General features: G+C 52.3%; 1 protein-coding gene across 2 annotated transcripts in view; it reads right to left on the bottom strand.

The window, feature by feature from the left end:
* The window catches only part of OLFM1 (olfactomedin 1), a 32,236-nt gene extending 5,829 nt beyond the window's left edge, over nucleotides 1-26,407 (bottom strand). The window contains exons 1-4 of one of the 2 annotated variants that reach the window (XM_051636813.1): nucleotides 25,905-26,407; nucleotides 13,229-13,378; nucleotides 7,649-7,804; nucleotides 4,996-5,215 (exon numbers count right to left, since the gene is read on the bottom strand). In XM_051636813.1, coding sequence (XP_051492773.1) covers nucleotides 4,996-5,215; nucleotides 7,649-7,804; nucleotides 13,229-13,378; nucleotides 25,905-25,970 — 592 coding nt within the window. In that variant the 5' untranslated portion in view covers nucleotides 25,971-26,407. Of the gene's footprint in view, nucleotides 1-4,995; nucleotides 5,216-7,648; nucleotides 7,805-13,228; nucleotides 13,379-15,239; nucleotides 15,672-25,904 lie in introns of those variants that run through there. The other variant, XM_051636812.1, reaches the window with a different exon arrangement.
* Between the last annotated feature and the right edge of the window lie 405 nt (nucleotides 26,408-26,812).

The raw sequence follows: 26,812 nt of genomic DNA, 5'->3' as shown, positions 1-26,812 counted from the left end.
CCCAGTGCCCAGTGAAGCAGCAGCATCTCTCCCTCAGCTTGCCATGCCAGCTCCTGTGGCAGCTTGTTTCCCTTCTGTGGTTCTGTCCCCTGACACTGAACTCAGCTTCCCTCTGGGAATGCCTGCAACACTACAGCCTTGCCATCGAAGGTGCAGCCACACACTGAGTTCCTGTTTCCAGCCATATCCCCAGTTTCAGCACAGCTGCCATGCTGGTCTCCTGCAACACCAGCATTTCAGCCTGTGTGCACTAAGAAACAGCAGGTGAAGAGGTGAAAATGCCACGGGAGGCTCTGAGGGCTGGTGTTGGGTGGTCTGTGGCTATGGGAGACATGCTCAGTGCACAGCTGGTCCTCCAGCAGCATCTCCTGAGCAAGACAAGATCAGTGGCAACAGGGGGACAGATGCAACCTCAAATTCAGAAGGTGTTTCCTGACATCTCCCCTTTGATAGGGGAAAGGTGGTGGTGCTGGGATGAAGTGGCTGCTCCAGGCACTCTGTGGTATGGATGACTCTGCTGCAGGTATCTGGGACCCCATGGAGGTGCTGCTCTGCCAGCTCAGGACAAGGTCCTTCTGCTCAAAATTATCAAGTAGAATCATAGAATAGTTTGGCTTGGAAGGTACCTTTACAGGTCATCTAGTCCATCCCCCTTGCAGTGTGCAGGGACATCTCCAACTAGACCAGGCTGCTCAGAGCCCCATCCAACCTGACCTTGGATGTCTCCAGCCAGCACACTCTGCAGCACCTTCTAGCTGCCTCTCTCCTCAGCCTGTTCCCACCTGCCCCTTTATATTCCTGATCCTGGCCACAGGACCTGGCCTCCCTGCGACACAATGAATGGGAATTTGTCCTCCTGTCTGTCTGCTGCATTCAAACCCTCTCAACTCAGCAGGAGAGCAAGGTATTGACCAAGGGATGCAAAGGGTTAAAATAATAATTTCTTATGCCTTGCAAATCCCCCTTGCAGAGGACGAGCCTTCCTCTGAGCACAGATCTGCTCAATGCTGCCTTCCATTATCACAGCCCTACATTGCTGCCACTTTATCTCTTTCCTTCCATTTCCCTGGAGAAAAAGGTTGTATAAAAGCTCATTGATTGAAAAAAAAAAAGTAAAAGAAAAAAAAAGCAGCAGCAGCAGCTGATAAGGGTAAACTAGTGTTGTTTGCAAGCAGTGAGGATGCATCTCATCCATGCTTAGCTGGAGGCACATTCACAACAGCTCTTCAGCCAGGCAAGAGTGATGTTCTCACACAGGGCAAGGTGTTTTCTTTCTTGATCTCAGTCTGTCCCAGGCACTCAGATGCTGGGGGGAAAGTTTAAAATAAATCCTGGAGCCAAATGCATTGAGGGCCCATGTTAGCCAGGTCCATGCAGCTCTCATGGGTTTATCACCCAGGGCTGGACAACTGCAGCCTCCAGGATCCTCACTGTCCATCTGTAAGGCACAACACACTCCTAACACCATCAGCTTTCTCCCCCTCTTTTCTGGGGCAAGCAACCATTAAAAGCAGGAAGATCACTTCAGTGGGGGCAGAGGGACTCTGTCTTCTGTTGCTTCCCTTGGCCGTGCAGTTTGAATGGGAGCAGCAGCTGACAAGACTGAATTCTTGCACAGGGGAGTTTTACTGAGCCCTTCGTAGCAAACCTGCTTTCCCATTGGGATGGCAGGAACATGGGATCCTGTGAGCATCTCTAGTCACTCAGAGACCAATGCACAACAGGAAAGCATGACCTGGTGCTCATCCCTGAGTCCACAACAGCAGGAAGGCCTGTGAGCAGCAGCTTTTGTGGCATGCACAGAGGATCCGTTTTCACTCCAGTTTCCCAAGCACTTTTCAAATCCCTGGACCTGTGGCCCATGGGTGCCTGGGTCCCTTTTCCTGGAAAACAGCACAGATCAGCCTCTGCCTGAGTGACCCCTCCAGGCTGGCCCACACTCCACCTCTGACCTGTCCTTCTGCAGCTCAAGAGAGCAGCAAGGACCCAGCAGCTCCTTGCACAGGCCCTTCCTCTAAGCACATGGGGCATCTTCCAGCAGGAGAAGACATACCTTCCTCCAGCCCATCACACCAAACACTCCTGTCCTCCCAGGATACTAACACCCCCACTCCATGTTTCTTCTAAGATCCAGCCCACCAGCAATGTTCAGCAGCTCAGCAGCAACTTATCTGCCAATGCAGCCACACCAGTATCACCTCCTTCTGGACTCCATGGCTCTGCTGCTGCAGCTGAGCACCTTCCCTGCTGGGGCTTCCCACAAAGCCCAGCTCTGATCCCTCCCATCCCAGTCCCAGCCTCTGCAGCAGGGATGGGGCTGCAGTGGTTGGGTCATGCTCTGCCCTTGCCTCTGTCATGCCTGGGTGGGATCCCTCCCCATCCTGAAACCACCTGGGACAGGCTGGCAGGGCTCTGGCCCCATCCCTGCACCAGGATTGTGGGCTGAGATTTTTTGCAAGGGTCAGGGAAAACTGCTGGCTGGCAAACAGGAGCCTGGGGAGAGCAGCTGAGTTGAATTCCCCCTCGAATCAAGGAGTGACAACCTCTCCACTCCTCCAAGGCTCCTCTTAGGAACACTAATGAAAATGTTAAAATCCCTGTATAAATAGTGATCTTTAAGAGTGAAAGCAGAATAACAGATTGAACTTGACACCATTGATTTCTCCTCCCCCCCCTCTTCACACACATGCCAGGGTCAGGAAGTGTTTTCACTATTGATCCATCAGTAACACTTAGGAAACCTAAAATGCAAAACAGGACCTTGTCTAAGGAAAATGCTGCTGTACTGTCAAGCATCAGTACTTCCCTGAAGATGGGGAGAGGAAAACCAGATGGGAACACAGCACATCACCCCCTTTCCCCATGCTTGTTGCAGCAGCTCCCGTGCTGGCTGCTCTAAGCCATACCCTGAGCTCTAGCAGGTGAACAGGCACTGGGTGATGCAGGTTTGCTGGCCCTTGCAGGAGCAAATCTATGCTAAAATGTGCTCCTTGAACAGTCAGTGAATCCCTCTGAGCAGACAATTTGGAGCAAACAGCAATCCTCAGCAAACAGGGCCTTGTCATATGGCAGGGAAGTGCCTTGTAAGGTTATCTGAATTTAAATCAATTAGCTCCCATTTTCACTGGTTTACACTCCGGAGTGATAAACAACATTGGAGATTCAATCCATGCTGTTTGCTGCTAAGTGTCCAAATAAATCACTCTCCTGGGTGAGCAGCAAACCCTCCTGGGTGAATCCCTGTGAGACTCAGCATCTGTCTCTGCAAGCACCCAAGGGTGCTGCAACATCCCAAGGCAGAAAAGCTGCCTTGACCCCATGGTCACAGAGAGAGCAAGAAGGGAATGAAGAGGCAGAGCCAAAAAACCCAAATAAAGCTTCAAAAAGATCCCAACCCCTCCTCCCCCAAAAAAATTTCCAGGAAAAGTTGCCTGCCAGAGCTCTCCATCCTGGCTGCCTCAGTCTTACCTGGGCGACTGCTGTGGGTGGATGTCCCAGCTGGAGGATGTGAGCAGGAGGGGGATGTAGACATGGCCCAGAGCACAAGTGGCTAACGGTCCACCAGCAAAATCTGATTTTTTGGAGCCCTGAATGGTTTGGAAGCTGCTTCTTAAAGTGTCCCCAGGGTCTGCGGGAGGATCAGGGCTTCCCTAGCTCTGGTGGAGTCAGCTCCACCAAGGCCAGCTGAAAAGGGGCTGTGGGGTCCAGGAGGGCTTTGTCTAAAGGATCATCTCTGGGAAAACACTTCCACAGCCCAGACTTGGGGCATGACTCGCTGCACACTCACAGTTCAAGCACCTCTGAGCATCAGAAACTCACTTTCCTCTCCAAGATTTCAAGTGAGAGGCAGCTGGGAAGGGATGTACAAGGTATCAGAGGATGGAAGTGAAGGGACATACAGGGGAGGCAGCTCCTTATGGAAGTGTGGAGGCATCTAGAAACAAGCAAAAGCAATCCCACCAGCAGAGACAGGAGAGAAAGAAAGCGTTACCTTGCCAAGGATAGAAAGTGCTCAGAAGAGATCTGATCTTCCATGAAGTTACCTGAGAGTGTAATTTCATATGTGCTACCAAAACAGACTGCAGAGCAGTTAATGTGTTTGGATTATCTGAATCACTTAACAAGAAAGTCAATAATGTAAGAAGAAATTAAATCAAGCCAGAGCTGGGCCAGCAAATGGAGGGGAGAGTTCCTGCACTGATGGATGCAGTGCCCTTCTTCCCCCCCTTCTCCACCCCCTCTTTGGGGTCAGACTCTGGCTTTAGGTACAGCTCAGTCTCCTCACGGGCTCCAGCCAATTAATTCTCTCTGATTACAGGTGAATCTCTCCCGTTTTAGCACTGCTGGTTACTTGGCCTGACGGAAGGTGCTCCCTGCTCCCTCAGGGAACAGAAGAGACAGGGAGGACTTCTACCCTGCACGTGGCATAATCCAGACCAACACATGAACCCACACATGCTCTTCCCACTTGCAAGATGCAAAAGGAAAAAGGGAAACTGAGTCACAGCCTGCAGACACACCCCACACACACCCCCACAGGCGCTACCTGGAGCGGAGCGCCGAGACCTTTGCTGATGTGCCAGGCCCAAGGGAGCAAAACAAAAGGGTCAGACATGGATGCAAAAGCAAAAGGAGGGGGCATGTGTTTGCTTTGCATAAGGGTTGTTTGCAACAGGCCACGCAAGGTCACCGACCACTTATGCAACCGCTGCAAAACGGCACATGCCGGCGGAAGGGCCCGATCCTGAAGCACCCACGCCACGAGCAACACTGGTCGTGCGAGCAATCCTGGGGGGGGGGGGGGGACTGCTCCCAGGATCCATGTTACTGAGAGCGAAGGTATTTACAGGATCCCACCTGGCTGTGCCAGCTCACCCCTCACAGCCAGGCCAGGCCCAAGGAGATGTCCAGTCTAGCATCTCTGCCTCCAGTCGGGGTGCGTGGTTTTACCAGCGCCGGTGCTGAGCCGGTGCCACCATGTTGTTCTGAGCCTACCTAATTTTTGCATGCATGCACGAAGCCTTTCTTCAAGATTTGACACTCTGTTCTGAAGCTCTTCGTAGTCATAGGCGCCAATCTCTTCCTGGAGTTCGTTTAGAACTGACGTCAGATTCTGGACCTCCTCTTTAAACTGCAATACCAATTTTGCATCGGCTTTGTACTCTTCCAACACTGGTATCAAAGGCCTAAGTTCCTCCATTTTCGCTTTTATTGCCTGCAAGGTTAAAATAAGCTTGGTTCAGTGCTATGCCTGCAAAAATCTGCAACACTCTGCCTTGACCTGGTTGCTTCCTACGTGAGTGCAAGGTTCATATCCCACAATTATTATCATTAAAATTTAATTACTAGTTTTTGGTCCAAATGATGTCTTGGAAAGAACATATTAAACAGGCTGCAGAACACCAAAATATTTGGGAAAGGCCTTTATTTGTCATTTTTAGAATGCAACATCTTAGGGTTACATGCTTCAGATCACATACACAAAGAGTTCTTTTTTTGTTGTTTTTTTCTTTCCAAAAAAGAAAAGAAAAGAATATATATATATGCATTGACAAGGGTTTCAAACTATTCATGAAATGCATCTACAATTGCATGCAAAGGAAGATCTCGGCTGGGTGGTTCAAGGTTCCTTAGTGAGATATGGTGCTAATTTGGAAAATAATCAAAAAAAAAAAAAATCAATGCATGGTGCAAAATGCTCTGTGGCCCTCTTTTCATGGTTACATGGGAGTGAACTGCTTCTTCAGTCACTGCAGCATTGAAAAAACTTGCTTTTAAGTTAGCCCTGTAAGCAAGAAAATGAAATACTGTTGAGGATCTAGCTCACTAACCTGCCTTATATAGATAGCCATTCATAGACAAATACTCTAATGGAACTACAGAGAAAAAGAAAACAACAACACAAGAGCTCCAAACCACTCACATTTTAATGCTGGCATTAGCAGAAACAAAATGCTGTGGCTGTTATTTAAAATGGTGCTTTGGCAGCAAATTAGAGAAAAATTCCTTGCTGTTTTTAGGCATGCTATGAAGGACATCAACATCAAAGTCATCACCAAATTTATTTTGCAGAAATGAAGACTTTTTTTTTTTTTTTAAATTAAAGGAAGGCCTCATTTCAAGGCACCTCATGCAGCATTTTGTTAAAGATGCTTTGCTCCAGCAGCTAATGAGTAGACATAAATATGCATGCACCTACCCCTTAATGAAGCATGTTAGGATACACCATCTACCTGGTGCTGCCTGAACTTGGCACAGTGGCCAAGTGCCCAGTGCTCAGGGCTGTGACATCTGGCTGGCTGCTGAGGCAGCTCAGGGGGGGGAACTGGAACAGAAATTGGTCCTCAGCCTCATTTCTTTCCTTCCCAACCCCTCCTCAAGACAGGAGGCTCTCCCTCCTGCAGGTTGCCTGGGGGAATTTATTTCCTTATTTACTTGCACTTCCCAGTGCAAGCTGCCTGGCAGGCAAGGGGGAGGATTAAACTCAGCAGAATGGAGGGGAAATAAATATTAAAAAAAAAAAAAAAAGGAAAAAAAGAAAGAAGGAAAAAAAAAGAAAAAAAGAACCTCATGCTTAAATCAGAAGGATGGTCCTTACATCCAGACTGCAGAGCTAAATTTAGGGTCCTGCAGTCACTGGAGATGGGGAGTGGAGGAGGTGGAGTTGGTGAAAAGTTTTAAGAGCCTTCTTCCCCAGCTTTTTCTGATGTAATCTTAGCATTTCAGTGTTTAACATACCAATTAAAAACCATCCTGCTTTAAGCCACCAGCCAGCTGGGGCTCTGCTTGGAAATGAGGATGGGCATCAGCTGGGTGGCTGATCAGAAATATCCCCAAACTTCACTAGAAATCACCTTGATTTGTTTTTTATATCTATTGATCCACAACACTACCAAAATTTAAGATTCCAAACATCACTGACAGCCTCTTTTGCCCAATTTAATTCATTCTCAATCAAGGTCTTTAAACTTCAGCCACTGCTTGCAATGACAGCCTCATTAAAAAGGCAGATCTCTTTACTTCTCATTTGTATGACACCAGGACAAACACATCTAATTGCTCCAAAATTGGACATTGGCACATCCTTGAGATGGGCAGTTTGCCAGCCCCAGGACAGCTGCAATGATCACACTTTTGGGGGTTTTCTTCTGGGGAAGGTTTATTTGTTTGATGGATTGCCCTGGTGCTACAACCATCCCAAGGAGGGAAGCCATTTGCTGCTCAGAAATGCAAGGGAATCCCAACTCCTGGCTCATCTGAGAAAACTGGGCTCTGGGCATGATGTGGGGAAGGGTTGCCTGGCAATGGAAGGGAACCCACCTCACCAGCTGCCCCAGGGTGTCCCTGCAGACCCCCCCTCACAGAGCAATCCTATGCTGTCCTGTTTGGGGTCCCTGGCTGGTTTGTGGGTGTGGGAACAGGGAGATTTATGCTTTTACTCTAGAAAAACATATGGTGGTTGAGGATGCAACGTCACAACCTGGATCTGGCCGTGCTCTGGGTAGGAGGGACCTTCACAAGTGGGTGGCCACCAGCACTGTGTACAACCAGACCAACATGAGCTGGTGGGGACGTGGGCCACAGTCCCCAGCACACCCTGCTAACCTGGTGGCCACAGCTTCATTAGCAGTTTGGAAAGCAGACATACCTTAAACTGCCTTGCCAGGTGCTGCTTGTGGCTTTCTTCCACTTGCTTAAATTTTGATTCCAGTCCCCTCATCTGGTTTTCCATCTTCTCAACGTACTGTAGGTCCCTCTGAGTCCGCCGGTCCAACACCTCTATCGACTGGGACATGTTTTGCACCTGCCAAATGAGAAGGGATTCGTTAGGAGGCACCACTTCCCCAGCACCAAGGCAGCCCTGCTTGCCTTCCAATGCTGACACAGTCAACCAAGCTAAGGAGTCATCAGCCCCTCCATTATTTACTAGTTGATCAACAGCCTCTCATACTATTATGACACCCATGTATAAAATAGAGCAAATTGTTTTCCTAAGGATTTATAACATAGAAATTGTCCCCTCTCTGGAAGTGTTCAAGGCCAGATTGGATGGGCCTTTGTGCAACCTGATCTTGTGGGAGGTGTCCCAGCCCACACAGGAGGGTTGGAACTAGATGACTTTTGGGGTCCCTTCCAACCCAAGCCAGCCTGTGGATCTGATTATTCTGCTGTGAATAATTTAACAATCACACATGCAAATAAGGGTTGTAGTCAAGTCTAAAATGCATCACTCACAGAGAGGCTGGGATGACACCTGCCATTGCATGAGGCTCTTAGTGGAGCAGAAGCACATCTGACTATGAGAGATGCTTCTGCTGAGGTGCCCATTATCATCTCTTCACGTACGCAAGTGACACTCACTGATTGCCTGAGTGCAAACTTTCCTCCCAGCTAGTAAAAACTTCATTATCCCAACAGCCCCATGTTTATACAGCATCTGCCACTACAAACCCAGCTGCAGGTGAGGGCATCATGAAGCTGGGAAGTCCTGCAGGAGCTCTGGCTGCCCCCACCAGTGCCTGCCCACGGGTGGCTGTGTCGGGTCGGCAGCCCCGGCTCCCTGTGCTGTGCCCACCTGGCCCTGCCCGAGGAATGCTGCATGAAGGTTGGCTGGGCTCATCGTGAGAAGAAGAGCTGAAGGTGTAAGGAGGGGACGGAAACGATGGCTGGGCTGGCCTGATTCTGAAGCCTGGCTGCCATCTGATTTATTAAGATATTCCCTTCTCTTGTTTTTCAGGCTAGGAGAGGGTAAACAAAGCTCTGACCTAGGCAGGCACCCGAGCACCTACTTAGCACCAAGCCATGGGTGTAACTTAAGGTCTCTGCATCACGGATGGCTGTGTTTGTACCACGGGTTGCACACTACAAGTGCTCCTGCCACTGCAGGAACAGGACTGCTGGCAGTGGCAGGGATGACGCTTGGGTTTCAGATGAATCAGGCAGCCCAGCGTGTTGCTGCCTCACGGCCCTGACTCAGGGCATCCTGGTTCAGGTCTCTTCATCTCAGGGTGTCTGAGCTAAACCCAAATGTGAGCCAGTGTTGTCTCTACAGATCCGCTCCAAGACACTTCCCAGAGCCTGTGCTGCCACATCCATTCCCATCTCTGTCCTTGCCAAAGCCAGGGGTGGACACACTGGGATGGGGAAGGAATGGTGCAAGGGCAGAATTGCCTCCAGCAATTCCCACTGGGCTGCTGAGACTTACCTCGAGTGACAGAGCGAGGGGACAGCAGGACACCCACCCACTGCCAGGTCTCAGAGGCTGCTTGCTCAAACCAGCATGGGTCAAATGCCAACTCTGGTGTCTGTATCTCCGGAGGGCTCAAAATGCCCATTGCTCATGCATGATGACAAGCAAACTATTACAGGGAACTATTAAAAATGAATGGGCAAACTATATTTCAAAGGCCAACAGTGAGGAAACATTTTGTACAACCAGTACAACTGCTCCAGGGGTCTGATGGTCTTCTTCAGCAAAGGTGAAGCTATTTTCAGTCTCTGAGTCCCAACACATCACCCAGAGATGAACCAGCACCCATCCTGACTACCACCAAGGACCTGCTCAGGGAGGTCTGAGGAGCAGGGAGGAGCAGAACAAGACCTTCATGGTCTGAAGAGAAGAATAAGCCTGAGGTTTAGCCGTGCCTCCCCTGGGGTAGGTGAGCTCTCAGCCATCATGGCTAGATGCTAATTTACCTGCTCTGGATGTGGAGGGGTTTGAAGACCTCTCTACCCTGAGGCAGGAGAAGGGAAGTCTTAGACAAGCATGACCAGTCTGCAGATAAATTTTTATCCTGGCAATCCAGTCTATCATCCTTTGAGTCGAGCTGCATCTACATAGAGCTGTTCCAATGGGCTGGAATAGGAATGACTTGTAGGGATCATACAAAACTGATCTAATTTATTCCACTAATTCCTAACCAAAATTAAATGCCAAGCTGCAAGTAATCAGAGAAGAGCATTTCTGTAATAATCTGCTGGTGTCTGACCCTGTAGGGGCTGAGCGAGGCTGCAGGGGCTCCTTGTAGTTCATCTTGGATGGTGGGGAGGGAGAGACAGACTCTGCTAGGAAATGAATCAAAGCATCTCACTCAGGCTTCTGCTCTGAATCACCTCTGGAGGAGCCTGCCCCTCCCCTGACTGCAGAGGAAAACAACCTCCTCACATGTCTCTACACTGAGATGCCTAAAATTAGCTGCTGTGCTATTTCAGGGATGTGTTTTACAAGTCCGGACTCTATTTGTTGCCTACATTATTTTCAACCAGGCAAGATTCTGACCAGATGTGTAGGGAATCAGCCACCATCACCCCAGACCTCTGACAGTAATGGGTGCTTCACCAGCTGAAGATCTACTTGTTTTCCTTCATTAGCATATTAAGCCCTTGATCCAGCAAAGTACTTTGGCACGTGATGAGATTTCAATGAGACTGTTCATAGCTTAAACTTAAGCATGTACATAAGTGCTGTAATGAACTGAGACCGAAGGGTACTCTCTCTCAAATTCCCTCAGCTTCCTCCATTAACCACTGTCCTCAAACAGGAGCTAAAATGCTTCTTCCCTCCATTGGTGGAGGCACTCTCAACATGAAACCTCATTTTCCATCAAGCTAATGGGAGGGAGATATCTGCAACTGTCTTGGGGAAGAGAGTTAATTTTAGCATTTGAAACAGAAAACTGATCCAAACAAAACTTCCAGTGCTGCTCTTGTCATTGCTTGACACGGAGTTGTTTCAGAATTAAATCAGAGTAACAGTCAGTATTGGCCTGATGATCCTAGGGAGATTCATTTTGTCCAAGCCACAGTTTAAACCCTGCTTATGCTTCAGCCTTTTGTGCCAGCTCATCAGAGCTGGTCTAAGCCAATCCTTGGGGTTGAATTGAGACAAATCTTCAGCTTTGGGCAGCTGAACAAAATGGTGGAGCAATAGCATGAGACATCTTGAGGGAGATTCTCCTGGTCTACAGGAAGAACTAGCAGAGAGGTGGACACAGCTGATGGACCAGGACACAAAAAGTTCATCTTATAAGGTCTGTAGAAGGCAAAGTGAAGGCTGAGATGTCATTGTCCTCCCTATATACCTCGGAGTGAATGGTAAAAGAACAAAAAGAACTGTTTCATCTGGAAATCAGTGTTGGCAAAGAGTAAGAACTGGCAGGAAACCAAAACCAGTTTAACTATCAGAGGAGGAAGTCCTCCCAGGAAACAGGGCCAAAAAAACACAAACCCAAACAAAACATAAAAAAACACACAAAAAAACCAAAAATCAGTTTGAAGATAAAACATAAGCCGCTTATGAAGAGGATTTAGGTGATGTCTTGGTTTGGATGCAGTCCAAGATCTGGACTCAGCACCTGACACATCTAAGGCTGGAAGGACTCCGTGTACTCCAGCCAGTGATGAGCTCAGCCACCTCGCTGTCGGAGCACGGGCTGAACAGTTTGTGCAGTGACGAGCAGACCTGGCTCCCCTCTCCTCCCTCAACGCCTGCTCCCTGCACCGAGGGGGTGCCCAGGATTCACTCAGACACAGCAGGACCCACAGTTTCTCTGCATATGCCAGTGCCCATGTGTTGAGGGCAGACAGGGTCTTGGCAGCCTTGAACCTGAAAGTACGTTCAGCTGCTGACGCCTCCGTGCAGAGATTTTCATGGACGGTGCTGTGCTCTGTGTACAGACACACACAGAGGAATGCAGCTATTTCTTGTCCATAAAAGCAAAGCCTTATTATTTCCATAGCTCTCCTACTCTGAAAATCCAAACATGATTACCTCTTTGACACATTATGCTTCTTCATCTACTGGCAGGGAGAAATGCGAGTTTTCCCATCACAAAGCTAGAGATAAAATGTCAGATGAGGGAAGGAGTTTACAGGTTTGAAATCCTTCCTGGGAAGCTGGAAACTCTCCTCTGCAGTTGCATTTTCCTATTGGGTTTATCATTTCAGCCTTCGTCAAGATCAGATGTCTGGCACCTAGAGCCTAGTCTTTATTTTGGGGTTTTCATATAGGTTAGCGTAGGAGTGAGATGCAGACGGATCAGCAGGCAGGTACCAGAGCCCCAGAACACATGCCTTGAAATCCCACTCCTCCCTCACTTCACGCCTTGGCAGCAGGAGAGCTGCATAAGGGAAACCTCACTGAGCAGTTCTACCCTCCACATGGAAAGGGGCATTATCCCAGGTCTCATATGCCCGACTTGCCTGTCCATTAGCAGAGGGCACTGGGTCAAATCCTGCTTGTCTAATGCACACGAGCAGCTCTGGGAACACGATGGCTTTTGGATGCCCGTGTCAGCCGCTAATACAACGTCTCTTAGACAAATGTGCTGCTGCTCAAAAGCTTGAGTGGGATTATTTTTAGAAGCCTCTGCCATACCAAGGCAGAGTTTTAGGGCTAAATGTTTCCTGCCTCACATTATTGTCCTTATCACAGAGGAAAACCACTTAAGTGTAGGTTCAATATTGTTATGAGTGACTGATACGTCAGCTTCCCAAAAGCAGCAGGATAAAAATGACTTTGTCATGCACAACACATACCAACAGAGCATTAGGGTATGAGGGATAATTACATATCTAGCACAGGAGTCCACTTATATTTTAAGGAGAAGAGCATCATTTCATATGAAGCAGCATTTCTTCAATGAAATATATTACCAGAAAAATTTCTTGTTATTGGGAATCTTTCCCTAATGAGATTTTTTGATCTCTTTGGACAGTAGACTATTAAAAACTAATCAAGTGAATGTCAACATTAGAAAGACAACCCCTAACTGCCATTTCTGTGCTATTTGATGTTGACAGCTTGTACTGTTTTATTCAACCTTTTTAATATCAGCTTGGCTAGGAATGCATGGGCTTGGGCTTTTTAATTCAATCCTCTCATCTTGTTGAGGCTCATCCTTTAAAACTGCTGGTGTTAACATAGTGAAAAAAATGACAATATTGAACAATATGATTCAATACTGTTCTTTTGATCTCAGCAGTTTTTACCTGACTTTAGGCCACGGTCCCTTTTCCTCTGTGCCTTAGAAACACTTAAGAGATTTATATCTTTCCAACTTCAGCTGGTTATTCCCCACTACATGCATGGGAATAGCTATGGCACGGGAGGGCTGGCCCAGGGGCTCCACCTTGCCTGGAAACCAAGGCTCAGTCCAGCTCGCTTGCATTTTTACCCCCAATGTCTTGGCAAACCAAACCACCTTTCCCAGAAGGGGTCAACCATTACCTTTTCTAATAGTTGTCTCAGCTGCTTTGTCCTGGCATCACGCGAGCACATCGTCTGCTGAGGTGCCACCACTGTGCATATACAACGTCCCTCGCTATCTTGGGCAGAGCTGTAGACCTGCCAGCTTTCCTCTGGGTTGGTTGGCAACACCTAATTAATATAGGGAAAGATGGGTTAAACACACAGGGGGATGCCTGGCAGGGATGTGGGAGGTGAAGGGGGCTGAGTGGAGGAAGCAGGATGGATGTGGGAGATACTGGAGCTGTGCTGGATGCTGAGGGAGGCTCCTCCAAGGGCCCAGCCGGTCAAATGTACTTCTAATGCAAAAATATGAATTGGGTACAAATAAAATAAGGTCTAAAAGGGAGAGGGGGAGCTGCAGCAAGAAGGCAACACATGTGGGAAAGCACAGACCCGATGAAAGGCACAAAGCAGGGAGGGCTGCAGTGTGCTGCAAGGGATCGAGCCTGTCGGGGTGGGGAACCGCTGCCCGGCTGCCGGTACAGAGCACTTGACTTCTCCTTGACACCACGAGAAGGACGTGCCCGAGCTACCAGCGAGGATACGGTGTCCTAGCTGGGCTGAGCAGTGATCAACGTGCCTCTGCAGAGCTCTCCCAGATCCGGCAGCAGGAAAATCAGCTCTGCTGGAGTAAACGGACGCCGCGAGTTACGTTTCCCCCTTCCTCTGTCAGACTCTCCTGAGGAGGGGGAGGTTCACCAGACAACCCTTTCCCTTCAGATGTGCTGCAGGTCCCAGGCAGGGAAAGCCCGGTGCCGTGCCCTGCCAAGCACACCAGCCCGGACGGGATGCGGTCCGGAGGGCACCGGCAGTGCCTCTGGCCGTGCTTCCAGGACACACCGCGGAAAGGGAACCCAGCCACGAACACAGCACGACCCCCAGCCCCTCTTGCACCCCTTGTGCTCTCCAAACCTCTCAGATCTTCATTTTCCTTTGACCTCACAGTACTTGGCAAAATACATCACAACTCAGCCTCCGATCACTTGGAAGGTACCACCGCTTTTCCAACCAGAAGGGAAATGTTCTTTCCACTATGATCATACAAATAACCTTGCAAATACCCATGTTGACAGACACGCACCGAGAGCCGGCTCGGCAGAAAACAATTTGATTCTCTAGCTAAAACAACCCGGAATAAATAAATAAATAAATGGGTCTCATAATCCCTGCTAACATGAAAAAAAAAAATATAAAAAAATCCAAGCTTCATTCACCATCAGCAGAACCACCACGCGCAGAGCTGTAAGACGTGAGCTCTTCCAGGAGGCACAAGCATGCAGCCTGCAGGCGAGAGGTGCCTATTTTTCCCTGCCAAGGGCAGACAGACAGACGGACGGACGGACGGACTGGCTTTCCCAGCCATTTCCGAAGCGGCAAGCCCAGGCACCGCACCAGCCCTCCACCAACACACGGATGGGAAACACACGGCACGACCAGCCCACCCCGCAACTTCTCCGCGGGGTTCTCCATCCCACTGAGGGCGGTTGATTCAAGGCAGGGAAGCGAACGGGATCTTGCGGGACTCGCACCTGCTGTCCCACGCTCAGCGACAGCGAAGCGGCGACCAGGGAAACTTTGCACCCCTTTGGCTGAAGCCACTGGGGACAGGAGGGGCGCACCGGAGTCGCCCCCAGTCCAGGGCAGGGTTGGCTAAACCCGAGAGCGGGAGAAGAGGGGCTCCCCGCACCGCCACCCCCATCTCTTGCCAGCCCCCCCGACTCCGCACATCCCCGCACCCCCGGGGGGCACTTTGCAAGCGACGTCCCCCATCACCCCCGGGAGCTGCTCTCTGCAGCCGAGGGGGGCTCCTGCTGACAGAGAGGGAGCCGGGGAAGTCCCTGGGGTACGGCTAGAGCGGGGCGACCGGGCAAGGAGGGATTTCGGCAGCCCGGGGGACATCCGGGGGGGGGATGCAGGGCGGGTGTCGGGACACGGCCGCCGCAGGGATGCTCCGGGTAGCCGGGTACCCTCCCCTCGCCCCCGCACTTACTCCCGTGCTGCGGTCCAAGGTGCCGCCCGTGGCCGCCGTGAGTTTGGTGGTGTTGAGCCCCACGAGGGAGGGCAAGGTCTGCGACATCCAGTTGGTGATCATGGCCATGGTGCTGAGGACGACTCCAATCTTGAGTAAAGGCACAGACATGTCTGCGGGGGAGGGCGCCAGGCACCCTTCATTCTGCACCGGCGCCGGGCTCCATGCCGCTGGGGACGGGCTGAACCAGCCGCCCGGCCGCCGCCGCCGCCGCCCCTCGCCGCCGGCCCATCGTCCGCGGCCCGGCCCGCTGCTGCCGAGGGTGCTGCCGGTGATTTGATGCCCGAGCTTGATGCTACCGGAGTCGGCACCTCAGGGCTGGTTTTTTGCTTCCCTGTGCCCGCCGCTCCGGGCGCGCCCCAACCGGAGCGGAGCGAACGGCTGCAAGAGGCGGAGAGGGGCGGGGGGCGGACGGGAGGGAGGGGCGGGAGCGCCCGGGCGGGGAGACTGCGGAGGGCGGGGGAGAGAGGGAGAAGGAGGGGAATGGGAATTTGGGGAGCAGGGATTTGGGGAGCAGGGAGAGGATTTTTGTTTTGGTTTGGTTTTTTTTTGCGGGGTGGGGGGAGGAGATTTGGGGAAGGAGGAGCGGAAGGAAGGAGAGCAGGAAAGATTTAGGGAGAGGGGAAAGAATTTTTTAGGAGCTGGAGGTTTGTGGAAGGGGGAGCGGATGGAAGGAGAGGAGAAAAGATTAAAGGAGAGGGGAAATACATATATATATATATATTTTTGGGAGGGGGTTTCTGGAAGGGAGGAGAAGGAATGAGAGGAAACGAGTTGGAGAGAGGGCGAGAGATTTGAGAAGAAGAGGAAAGGACTTGGGGACAGCCGGAAAGGTTTGGGGAGAGAGGGAAAAGAGTGGGAAGGGGTGGGGGGGGAATTGGGGGAAAAGACTTGGGAAGACAAAAAAATTCTACGGGGTGGGAAAAAGGTTCGGGGAAAGCGGAGAAAAACTGAGGAGGAAGAGGAAATTACTTGGGGAGGGAGGAGAAGAGCATCGGGAGGGGAAGGGGCGGGGGGGGGGGGGGGCTGCGGGCGGGGGCGGCTCCCCCGCTGCGGCGAGAACGAGTTGCGGGGCTGCGGCGCCCCCTGCCGGCTGCGGGCGGCGCTGTGCGGGGCCGGTGCGGGGCCGGGGGCCGTCGGTGGGTGCGGGACCGCAGGGGCCGCGGCGAAGATGCGCCGTGCCCGGGGAGCGGAGTCTCCGCCAGCCCGAGGGGGCCGGAGCTGCCTTCCCCGCTGTGGTGGCACGCAGGGGTTTGCAGCAGCCCCGCACAAAGCCAGCCGGGGCGGGAGGCAGGTGGGGACACCTGGTGGCCTCCCCAGGCCTGTGGGTCATCCAGAACATCCTCCATATCCCCGCCTGCCCCCTCACCACGCTTTGCCACCTCAGCCCTGCAATAAACAAACTGCTGGTAAACCAAAATGCCCAGAAACTGCCCTCGAGTCAGCAGCTCCGCTCTGACCCCACTGCTGCCCCACTCCCAGCGGGGCAGAGCTGCATGGACAGGAGAGATCAGACACTGCCAGAGCATCCCACCCCAGCGTTCAAGGAAAGCTCTTGGCTTTCTGTGGCTGGTGTGGCTCTCAGGCAAGCTCTGCCGAGGAATCCCATGGGCTGTTCCACGGCAAACAGCCCATCTATATGGACCCAGAGAACAGTCTGCATCGAGATGGAGCTTGTTCCTGCCTCAGCTTTCCTGAAGGGGTTTGCAGAACTGTCCTGGTCCCCTCAGAACCAAAGTCTCTGACCACCAGAGATCTGCAGTTCCTTGTGCATCCTTCCTCAAGTGAACCTTTAAACACCCCCTGCAAAGCAAATTATTAAATTAATGTCCTGGCCCTCTCCAGAGGATAGAAATGACACCCCTCAATCCACTGGCATAGCAACAGCCTCAGCATGTTGGAGCAGCCACCATGGAGCAACTCCAGGAGATCCTGCACTGTCCTGTGACCCCACCACCACATCCTCACTAGAGTCTGATCAGCCCAGCCTCAAATCTGCCACCTCCCGAGCAGCTCTTCCTATGGCATAGTTCCTTGGGGTCATGGATCTCACAGCCCCCTCCTCAAGAGCTCCTCAATGGCACTGAGGGGTGCCCCAAGGCCTTGACTCACCAGTACTTCCTTGCCCTACAGCATCCAGGCAGGTGTGCAGAGCATGTCCCAACCTGGGAAGCAGGAAACTGTGCCCTGAAATGCAACTGCTGCTGAGCCAGCCTGACCCACCTAATGGGACCTTGTCCCTCACTGGGGACCTGGCCCTTGGCATGGGATCCTCCCAGTGCACCCCAGCACTGCTGGTCTGGGCAAAGGGAGGAGGGACCAGTAACAACCGAGCAGAGCTGGTTCTGCAGAGAGCGCTGAGGAGCTTCTGAAAGGAGAGCACATTTAGCAAGTCCACCAGGTGGAGAAAAAGAGGTGAAATCGAGCAGAGAGCTGATGCCAGGTTGGATCCCATCCCTCCAATAATGTGGTGGCAGAATCAGGTGCTGGCAGGCACAGGCTGCAGCAGGGCAATGCCATTCCCTCCCCTCGCTTCCCAGCACCCCCAGACTGTGTCACCCCTTCCTCTTGCTCCAGCCAGATGAGCTCTGATCCAGGTTAAGTCAGCCAGCTTACAGATCAACCTGCTGCTAAAATCAAAAGGAAAACGTTCCTGCCCTCTGAATCACTGCTGCTTAGGGCTCCCAAAGTGGCTGAAATACTTCCACCTGGTGAAATCAGCTTCACCCAGCCCAGGCACCCTTTTCATGGCAAAACTGCCAGCAGGTCATGCAGTGATGTGCCAGAGGAGGTGGCCAGCACCAGGGAGGTGTTTCAGGCTGTGGTTGTAGGAGCAGGTTCATTAGGCAAAAGCCTCTAATGGCTTTGATCTTTTTAGAATAAATCCCAGCTCCCCACTCTGCTCCACTTCAGCCTGTTCTGCTCTAACAGGTTCTTGTGCTGTGCTCAGCACTGCAGCAGCTGAGGCCCTGATTCCTTATCTGATTTCACACGATATCAACCACCTGAGTGCTACACTTAAATCATCTTGATGTTCATTTGGGAACCAAGTTTGTGAGTAAAGGTTATGCCTCATATTTATCTACTACAAACACATATGAAGGGAATTAGACCTATAGATACTGGATTATTTAAAATGGCATTCAGGGGAGTAACAAGCATTCCTTTGCTCTGCTCTGGATTCCACCTGGACTAAAGGGCAGGCTCATTGCCTACCAGTGCATACAGGTGATTTCATTCGTATGCCCTTCAAGTGCTTTGCAATGATTAAAGCTTCAGCAGATGGGGACAGTGAGGCACAGAGAAAGAGGCAACAGCCACAAGACCTTGCCAAGGAGGGTCTTCCCTACCCTAATGGCTTCCCTGGTTTTAGAAGCCCAGCAAAGCACAAAAAAAAAACCCAAAACAAACAAACAAAAGAAACAAACACCACAACACCATGAACTTGATATGGGAGACCTGACACTGCCTCGACTCACGCCAGACTGAATCAGAAGAAACAAGAAACACTGACTGAAATCAAGAGGCAAGAGACTCAGATGACTCCTTTTGACTCAATAGCATTCACTGATGGGCCTTTCCAGAGCAAGGCAGGATCTGTCCTTAAAGAGCAGCTTTCCATCACAGGGTCTGCAGAATTCAACACCAGTTTTGCTGAACTTGTTGAGTTCACCTTTCTCCTGACCACTTTGCATTTGTTTTGCACAGGGCACTGCCTTGAAAATAAAAACCCCAAACCTCATCATGTCCCAGTTTTTTTCTTGTCCTAATGCTACAGTCGCCTTTCCCAGCAGAGCAGGGGGTGCAGACCTGCCCCTTCGGTGCCTCTCCTGCTGGAAGCAGGGAGTGAACAGGAGGAGAAAGACAAGCTGCTAGGGAACAAAAGATCCTCCTTGCATGCAGATATTCTGAGCCGAGAAAGAGGAAGAAAGAGCAAAGAAGAGAGTCTTCCAAAAGAGCTATTTCGGGGAAAAATCCGCGGCTGGGAAGTGAAAATGCAAAGTGTGACCGCCTGCCTAAAGAAACCCTGCGAGGGGCAAGGGTTGCAAAGCAGGACAACTCGTGCCTGTGTGTGCAGGACAGGACGGTCATTGTCTCCCTCTCCTGGCTGGTTCAGAGAAGAGGTGCTGAAGCTTCTTTTGCTCCCAAGCTTAGTGGCGATGGTGTCCGCCGATCCCAGTCGGAGCACCCCGATTTAACGCATCGTGAGAGGACGGGATCTGCTGCAAGATACAAACAGCCACATTTTAAATGCCTCAAATCTTGCTGGTGCTCCCAGGCGGCTCAGCAAGCAAATGCGGGAGGCATCTCAGCTACCAACCGACATCTCCAGCGAGGAGGAGGTGTCCAGCTGAGCTGCTTGATGGAGGGCAGTGCCCCGGGGACCTTCCCAGGGCTGGCACCTCCTGCACCGGGAGCGCAGGACTCAGTAGTTTGGCAGGACACTCCGGCCAGCCCTGGGATTGCTCTGTGGTGTCTGGGACAGCCCATACTCCAGCTTTTCCGGGCTCCTCTCTGCACTGGAGCCCTGCCAGGTGTGCCGCATCCTCTGGCCAGGAGCTGCGGGGAAAGGTCTGTCCTTTCTGGAAGAACCTTGCTGTGTAACTTCAGGGATCTTCCTTAGCTACTTGGTCCGAGTGCCTTTTCTCCAAAGCTCCCTCCTGTAGCTGATGGGAGGGCTCTGAACCGCCCTCTGAAAGACGCTCTTTGCATCCCTCCTGGTGTCCTGACCGCCGCGGTGCTGCCAGAGCCGCTGTTGCTGCCCCACCATCGGGTGCTGCTGCACTTGCGAAGGAGCATGGACTGCATAGAGACAGGAGAGCAGCAGGGTGGAACAGACCAGCTCCATCACAGCCGGATGGGAGAGCACCCCGAGAATGGGGGCGAGGGGCCGCGCTGGCACTGCACAGCACAGCCAGGGGGATGTTGAGCAGCTCTGCATGGGGGTCTCAGCAGCAGGACTCAAGGCTGAGGGCAAGGAGCTGCTCAGCAGGTAGAGGCCAGGGCTCCAAGACCACCCCAAAACTGTGTCCCTCTGCCCGGCAGCAGAGAGGTACTGAGGGAGACTCCTGGACTCTGCTCTTGAGAGAAGGACCCTCCTCCCTCTCTCAGCTCAGTACATGGTCACTCCCTTCCTCGCATTCCTTGTTACCTGAGCTTGTGGCAAGAGGTACCCAAAATCCTTGTCTGTGGGCAGTGGGAGGGCTGTGGGCAGTGCCCAGCAGAAGAGGCACCCACTGCCCTGGGAAGCAGCACAGGCAGCTTCATCCTCATGAAGGAACACACACTTTGTCCTCATTGCCTCTGGAGCATGACCCAAGCTTCTGTTGCATTTGCCACAGGGCACCTATCCCTCAGTAGGTCGAGATTGCCACAGGAATAAATGGTACCAGGTTTCCCTGATTTTTTGGGGTCTGACTTGCAAATGTTCCTGCTTTTTTCTCTTTTTTTTTTTTTTTTTGTCACTGTCTGTGCTACCATCACTCACACAAGTCTTGGTCCTGGAGCTGGACCCTGTCACCTCAGCACTGTACCACCACAGAGCAAACTCTTCCTCTCCTTTCACAGAGAGGGTATGACAGACAATCAGGCAAAGCAAAGGAAGAGAAGAAAATGGCAATTACAGACCCCAAAGTGCTTTGGAAGCAGTGCCCACGATGCTGCAGATTATTGTCAATTCCTGGTGGGAATTTGCATGAAGCTGCTTGTGCTGGGGCCGAGCTTGGCTCCAGGAGCAGCTGCAATTTGGGATCAGGCATCCCAATATGTTCTGGAAAGTTAACCTCCAGCTCCAGGCACTGGGACTGCTCCTTCCACATGCAAAACGCTCTGCAGCCTTTCCAGTCGCTCTCCTCACAGAGAGCAGAAACCCTCCTCGGCAGCAAGAACATGCTCCTTATGTTACACTGGAACTGAATAATCCCCTTTGCAGGTCTCCACTTTGCTAAATCTGTGTTTAGCTAAAGCTGCTCTTGACATTAAACCCCTGCTCCAACCACCAGTGCCGACACGTCAGAGCCCCCGGGCGAGAGCAGAGCCCGTTAAAGCTGGCACAGGTTTCACTGGCACCTCGGTGCATTCCTGTTGCTTGGATGTTTTGGTTGGGGATGATGAATTTTTTGGGCATGTTTCCCTGGGTCAGCTGCACACCTCCTGTCAGAAAGTGCCTTTACACTGGAAACTTGTGCTTGCTTGCTAAAACACGGCACTGCTCCAGCACTGAGGGCTGGCACGTGCTGCAGCCCTGCTTTGTCTTTCCAGGAGATCTTTTGCATTTTGGCTGGTTTTGAATGGGATGGGGAGGGAGGCTGAGAGCCAGGACCTGGGTCTTGAACATGGAGAAAACTTCCCAGGGTCAAAACCCAGGGCAAAGCTGGTCCAGAGGCTGGCACCAAGGCTCCTGGGTTCAGCTCTGGGAGAGCAGTGGCACGCAAAGCTTACAGTCTGCAGGAGGAGGAGAATCAGGATTTTGAGGTGCTCTTCCCCTGTGGTTGGGATTTGCTGGTTCTAAGCAATGCCCCAGGCTCTGTGCCTCAGTTTCCCCAAATGCATCTTCCCCTTTTTGGGCAACTGCTTAACTGACTCAACCTCTCAGGCATCCCTCTGCCTGCCCAGGTCTCCCAAAGAGCCTGGCCAAGGCACCCACCAGCAACAAACCTCAGAGGAACACTCCTTGATGTCCCTGCCTTGTCCCCTTTTGTCCGTAGTTTCATCACAGCAGAGCAAAGCCAACACTTATCACTCATAACCAAAGAATTAGCTCCTTCCACTGTCAATGCAGCCCACAGCCTTCATCTATCTAATTCACTCAGATAGTAATTAGTTTTGTATTACTTTACTCACTGATGCTAATACTGATTACAGGGACTGATAACTTGAGTAATAAATACAACCCAGGGCTGAAAATTACCTTTCTTTTTTATTGGTTAAAGCTGAAGTTAGTGAAACAAGACACAAATTGGTTTATGAGATGAGGCAGCTGCCTCCTGTAACAGCCTGCAGATTTGCAGCTTAATCCTACTAGTTCCTGTTTCCCTGACAGGGGAAGGAAGAACCCAGCCACCAAACTGGGTACTGAGAAGTCCCCCATGGAGGGAGGGGAGCCAGCAGAGCAGGGCTGGGTGCTGCTGGGACAGAGGGGCATGGGCAGCTTTGGGGATGGTAGCATGCCCCCCCGGCATCCCCTCCAACCCCAAGAACAGCCCCAAGAGGGACCTGATGTGCCTTTAGGAAAATCAATAGCTTTTGTTTTTTTCAGAAGCCCTAAATGTTTACTAACTGCCTGCTCCAGGAAGGTATTTCTTCCTGTGTGGTTGCACTGATGACTGGGGAAGTGGATGCCAGAGCACCAGCTGCCCTGCTCTGCACCCCCAAAACTTTGAGGAGCAAAGAGCTTTCCACTGGTAACATCCCAGCAGCTCAGCAGCAAGCAAAAGCCATGGCAAAGGGATGGGTCACACAGACAGACAGACAAGCAGGTGGCATCCTGAACCCTCTCTGCCAATACCTCTGACTGAACTACAGCAGCCCAAATCCTCTGCCCTTTTGGCAGCACTACCTTCCTGCACATGACAAGCAGATCCTTAGAGAGCAGAAGCTGGCTCTGCTCCTCCATGGCCACCAGGAAAGCTGCCCCAGTTCTCACCAAGCAGGAGACAAGGAGAGAAAGCCCCACACTTTGCCCAGAAAGCCCACTGTCCAGAGCTGCATGCAGAGCCAGAGTGAGGGTGCTGCACCCCAGGGTGCACAGAGCAGGAGCTCTGCCCCCCATCCCAGCACCCACCCCTGGCTACTGCACCCTAAAGCCAGTCTCTTCGACTCCACCAAAATATTTGTCACTTCAGGTTTTGATCACTGACGTGTGGAGAGCCAGGACAAGGCACTAAACAAATCAGAAGACCTTTGGCAGTTAGAAGAAGTCCCAGAGCATCACACAGGTCACACTCTGGGGCAGGGCTCCTGCCTGGGGTTATGGAGGGGCAGGCAGGGGCTTCTGTGAAGGACTGGATGGTTGAGGGGCACATAGGGGCAGCTCCTCCTTGTTTCACACAGGTAAAACTACCACCCACCTTAGGCAGGTCTCAAAGCCTGGGGCTGCAGCCTGCAGTGTGTGCATCACTCACGTGCTCCCAGCACAGGCACCCTACCTCCCACCCAGGAGGACCATCAGAGGATGCTGCAGTACCAATACCTTGAAGACAACTCCCTCTCCTCCACGAGAAGAGCTTTCCCAGGACCTAGCTGGAAGAACAGCCATGTGCTCCCCCCCTCCAGCCCTAACAGCTGTCCCTCTCCCCAGTTTCTCCTTTCTTGTGTGCTGGCCTGCCAGCATCACTGCAGGGAGGGAGAGAAGGGGACAGCAGTAGCTTCTGCATTGTCAGGGAAAGCTGCCTAAATCAGCAACCTCTCTCCCTTGAACCTCAATCCCTCCTTCCCCCAGCACAGGATCTCTACAGGGGATGGGAGAGACTCCACACGTGTGATGGAGATGTGAACCCAGAACTGAATTAAACGTGGGAGACACTGAGCTGGGCGGTGCCTGGGCTGAAAGGCCTATTTGGGGATTGCATCTGGCAGCAGAGCTACAGAAAGGAGATGCTAAAACTCAGAAAGGGCTCTGCAGTGCCAAGCAAGACAGCAGGCACGCTGGTGGGAGAGCTCTGCATGGCTGGACTCCACTACCTGCAGGCAGCAAAGCCCAGGTAGGGGCTGCAAAGCAGAAACCAGCTCTAGCTGAAGGCAGCTCAGCAAAGCCAGGCCTTCAGCAGGGGCTTTGGGGCAGAAGGCAGAGGCTTACTCTGCCAAACTCAGCCCACAGCGCTCAGCCCCACAGTTTGGAGCAGATTTGATTCCCCATCCTCCCCCTGATTTCAAGTTGGGTGAAAAGTTGGGAGTGCTGCATTCCCAGAAAAGGAAAAAAAAAAAAAAAAGAAAAGAGTAGCCAAGCACAGCAGCATCCTTGGCACAAGAGGCAATAAACTCAGTGTCCTTGAAAAAAAAAAACCAAACAACCGACCCAATGCAGAGGAACGGGAGCTGCTCAGCGCCGGTGACCGCTCCCGGGGGAGGGGGTACCACCCAGGTCCCCAGGCCGTAGTGCACTCCCTGGGGCTGGCAGGAGGGGAGGCTGGAGGGGCAGGGGGCAGCCCCAGCACACGGCTTCCCCAGGGCGCTGCCACGGGCCCGGGCTGGCCCGGGTGGGTGCCAAGAAGCCGCTTTTCGCAGCCCCCCGAGCAGCGCTGCTGGCAGCTGCTTTGTCCAGCGCGGCGCATGCGCCTGCCCGAGCATCCCCTCGCACACCAGGAGCTTCTCCTGGGCAGCTCTGCTTCCTTCCCAGCCCTCCCCAGCCACCCAGCTCTTGCATTTCCTTGCTTCCACCCGCCCCACCCCCACCCCCCCCCAGCTCCCCGAAATTCCTCCCTTCTCATCCCTGCCCTGCAGGGCTCCGTGCAATTAAGGCAGCTCCTCACTTGAGCCCTGTTTTCCCGAGGACAGCAGGGAAGACTCTGAGGGTGCAAAGCCAAAAAGGCTTCGGCTGCTGAAACTTCCTGAGCAGGGCAGGGACAGGAGAGGGGATTGTCAGCAGGAGAAAGGTGGTGGTGGGGGGGAAATCTACATAAAGCACCCAGGATGAGAGCCCAGCTGCTAATTGCTCCAACACGAAGAAGCCTCCATTCCCCTCCTATTTATAGCTGCTTTTTCTTTCTGGGTTTGTTTTTTCCCCACTTCCAGGCAGCCTCACAATGAACCCCACAATCTGGAGCATCCTCTTGCAATTACTCTTCTTCCTTTTCTCAGTGACTGGGGAAAAGAAACCAAAAGACAACCTCTCCCTGCCCGACTCTCCCCGTTTATCTTAAAGAAGTCAAATGCAGTTTTATTTCCACTGGCAAGAGAAGGCTTTTGTGCCCCTCCTTTCCTCCCCCAGCCCCCCTGCTCACTCCAGGGGCTGGGACAGTAAAGACGGGTGGTAAAACCCAATCAAAAAATAGAGAGAGGGAGAAGGAAGATAAATAAGATGCTCCTCTCTCCCCCAAGCCTGTCACAGATGGAAACATCAAGGGATATCTAAACGTCACTCAAAATCAGCAAAACTACCCCCACACGAGGAGCTGGTGTGGAGGGGGGTGGGGGTGACAGCACCGGGCACTCACACCGTGTCCCCGCGGGGACCCGGGACGGGCAGCCCCGAACTTGGCAGAACCCGAACCTCTCGGTGCCGACCCAGTGTGTCCCCCCCGAGCCCCCCAGGAAGTTTCCCCGCGGGTGCCCCCCCCCCCCCCCAAACACACACACACACCTCCCACGGGGAGGGGGCCACCCCGGGGCAGCCCCTTCTCTCCCCAGCTCCAGGGTCCGCTCTCCCCAGCCCCCCAACCTGCTCCCACCCCAGGAAGGGTCCACCCGCGGGCTGATCAAAAGGGGGTACCCCTGGCCTGGGGGGGGTACCCCTCAGCTGGGGGGGGGGGGGGATACCCCAGGGCGGGGGGGGGTTGGTGGTGCAGGAAGGTGCAGCCTCCGGTTTTCTTTTGTGCTCTCGAGGTTTAATAGAAAATGGCGTTGGGGAGAAAGGGAGAGAAGGGGAGGCGGGTGGGGTAGAAGCCAGAGAGGAAAAAAGAAACCTACTTGAGTGAGTTCTGTGCCCATCAGGATGAGGAAGCAGAGGGTCAGGAGCTTGCTTGCCGGTTGCATGTCTCGCACCCAGTTCTAGGCACCTTGCATACAGATCACCTCCCGGGCGAGCCTCCCTGTGCCGATCCCCCAGCGCCTCCTCAGCCCTTCAGTCTTAGGATTTGCACGAGAAGGAAAAAGAAAAATAACAACAATAATAATAAAAAAAGACCACAACGAAATACAATTAAAAAGAAAAAGAAAATAACAAATGAGAATGATTTTCCGGGCGGCTCTCAGCACCCCCAGGAAGCAATGCAAGACATCTGCTCAGCAGAGCCTTCACTTTGCATATTTATTGGGATCCCGGGTTCTCTCCTCTGCTCTCGGTGCTGGCTCTCTGGCAAGATTTATTTATATATATATTTTTTTTAATGGCTCCCCTGATCGAAAGACATTTGCGAGGAGAAATTCAGCAGAGCACGAAACGATTATCTCTGCTATTGCCAAAAGTTTGCCTTGCAAAGGGGGGGGGTGGTGGGGAGAGGACAGGGATTTAAAAAAAAAAAAAAAAAAAAAAAAAAAAGAAAGGGAAGGAATTGGTAGGGCTGGCTACTAGCAGGGATGGCTGTGAACAGGATGTGACATCAACTAAGGCGGGGGAAATTTAACTAAAGACGGCAAAGGGAGAGGGAGAAAAGCAGCCCCGGGAGCGCCGGCAGCAGGGATGAGGATGGAGCAGGGCTGGGGATGGAGCAGGGGATGGAGCAGGAGCAGGGCTGGGGATGGAGCAGGGGATGGAGCAGGAGCAGGGCTGGGGATGGAGCAGGGGATGGAGCAGGAGGGCTCAAGCTCCAGGACCCGCTGAGCTGTCCCCACTCTCCGGGAGTGCTGGGGAATCTCATTCCCCTCTAAAGTACCAA

The sequence above is a fragment of the Apus apus genome, chromosome 19 (genome assembly GCF_020740795.1).
Source record: "Apus apus isolate bApuApu2 chromosome 19, bApuApu2.pri.cur, whole genome shotgun sequence".
Taxonomy (NCBI): Eukaryota; Metazoa; Chordata; class Aves; order Apodiformes; family Apodidae; genus Apus; species Apus apus.
The sequence above is the reverse complement of the archived record's forward strand: the minus strand, read 5'-3'. Positions and strand labels throughout refer to the sequence as shown.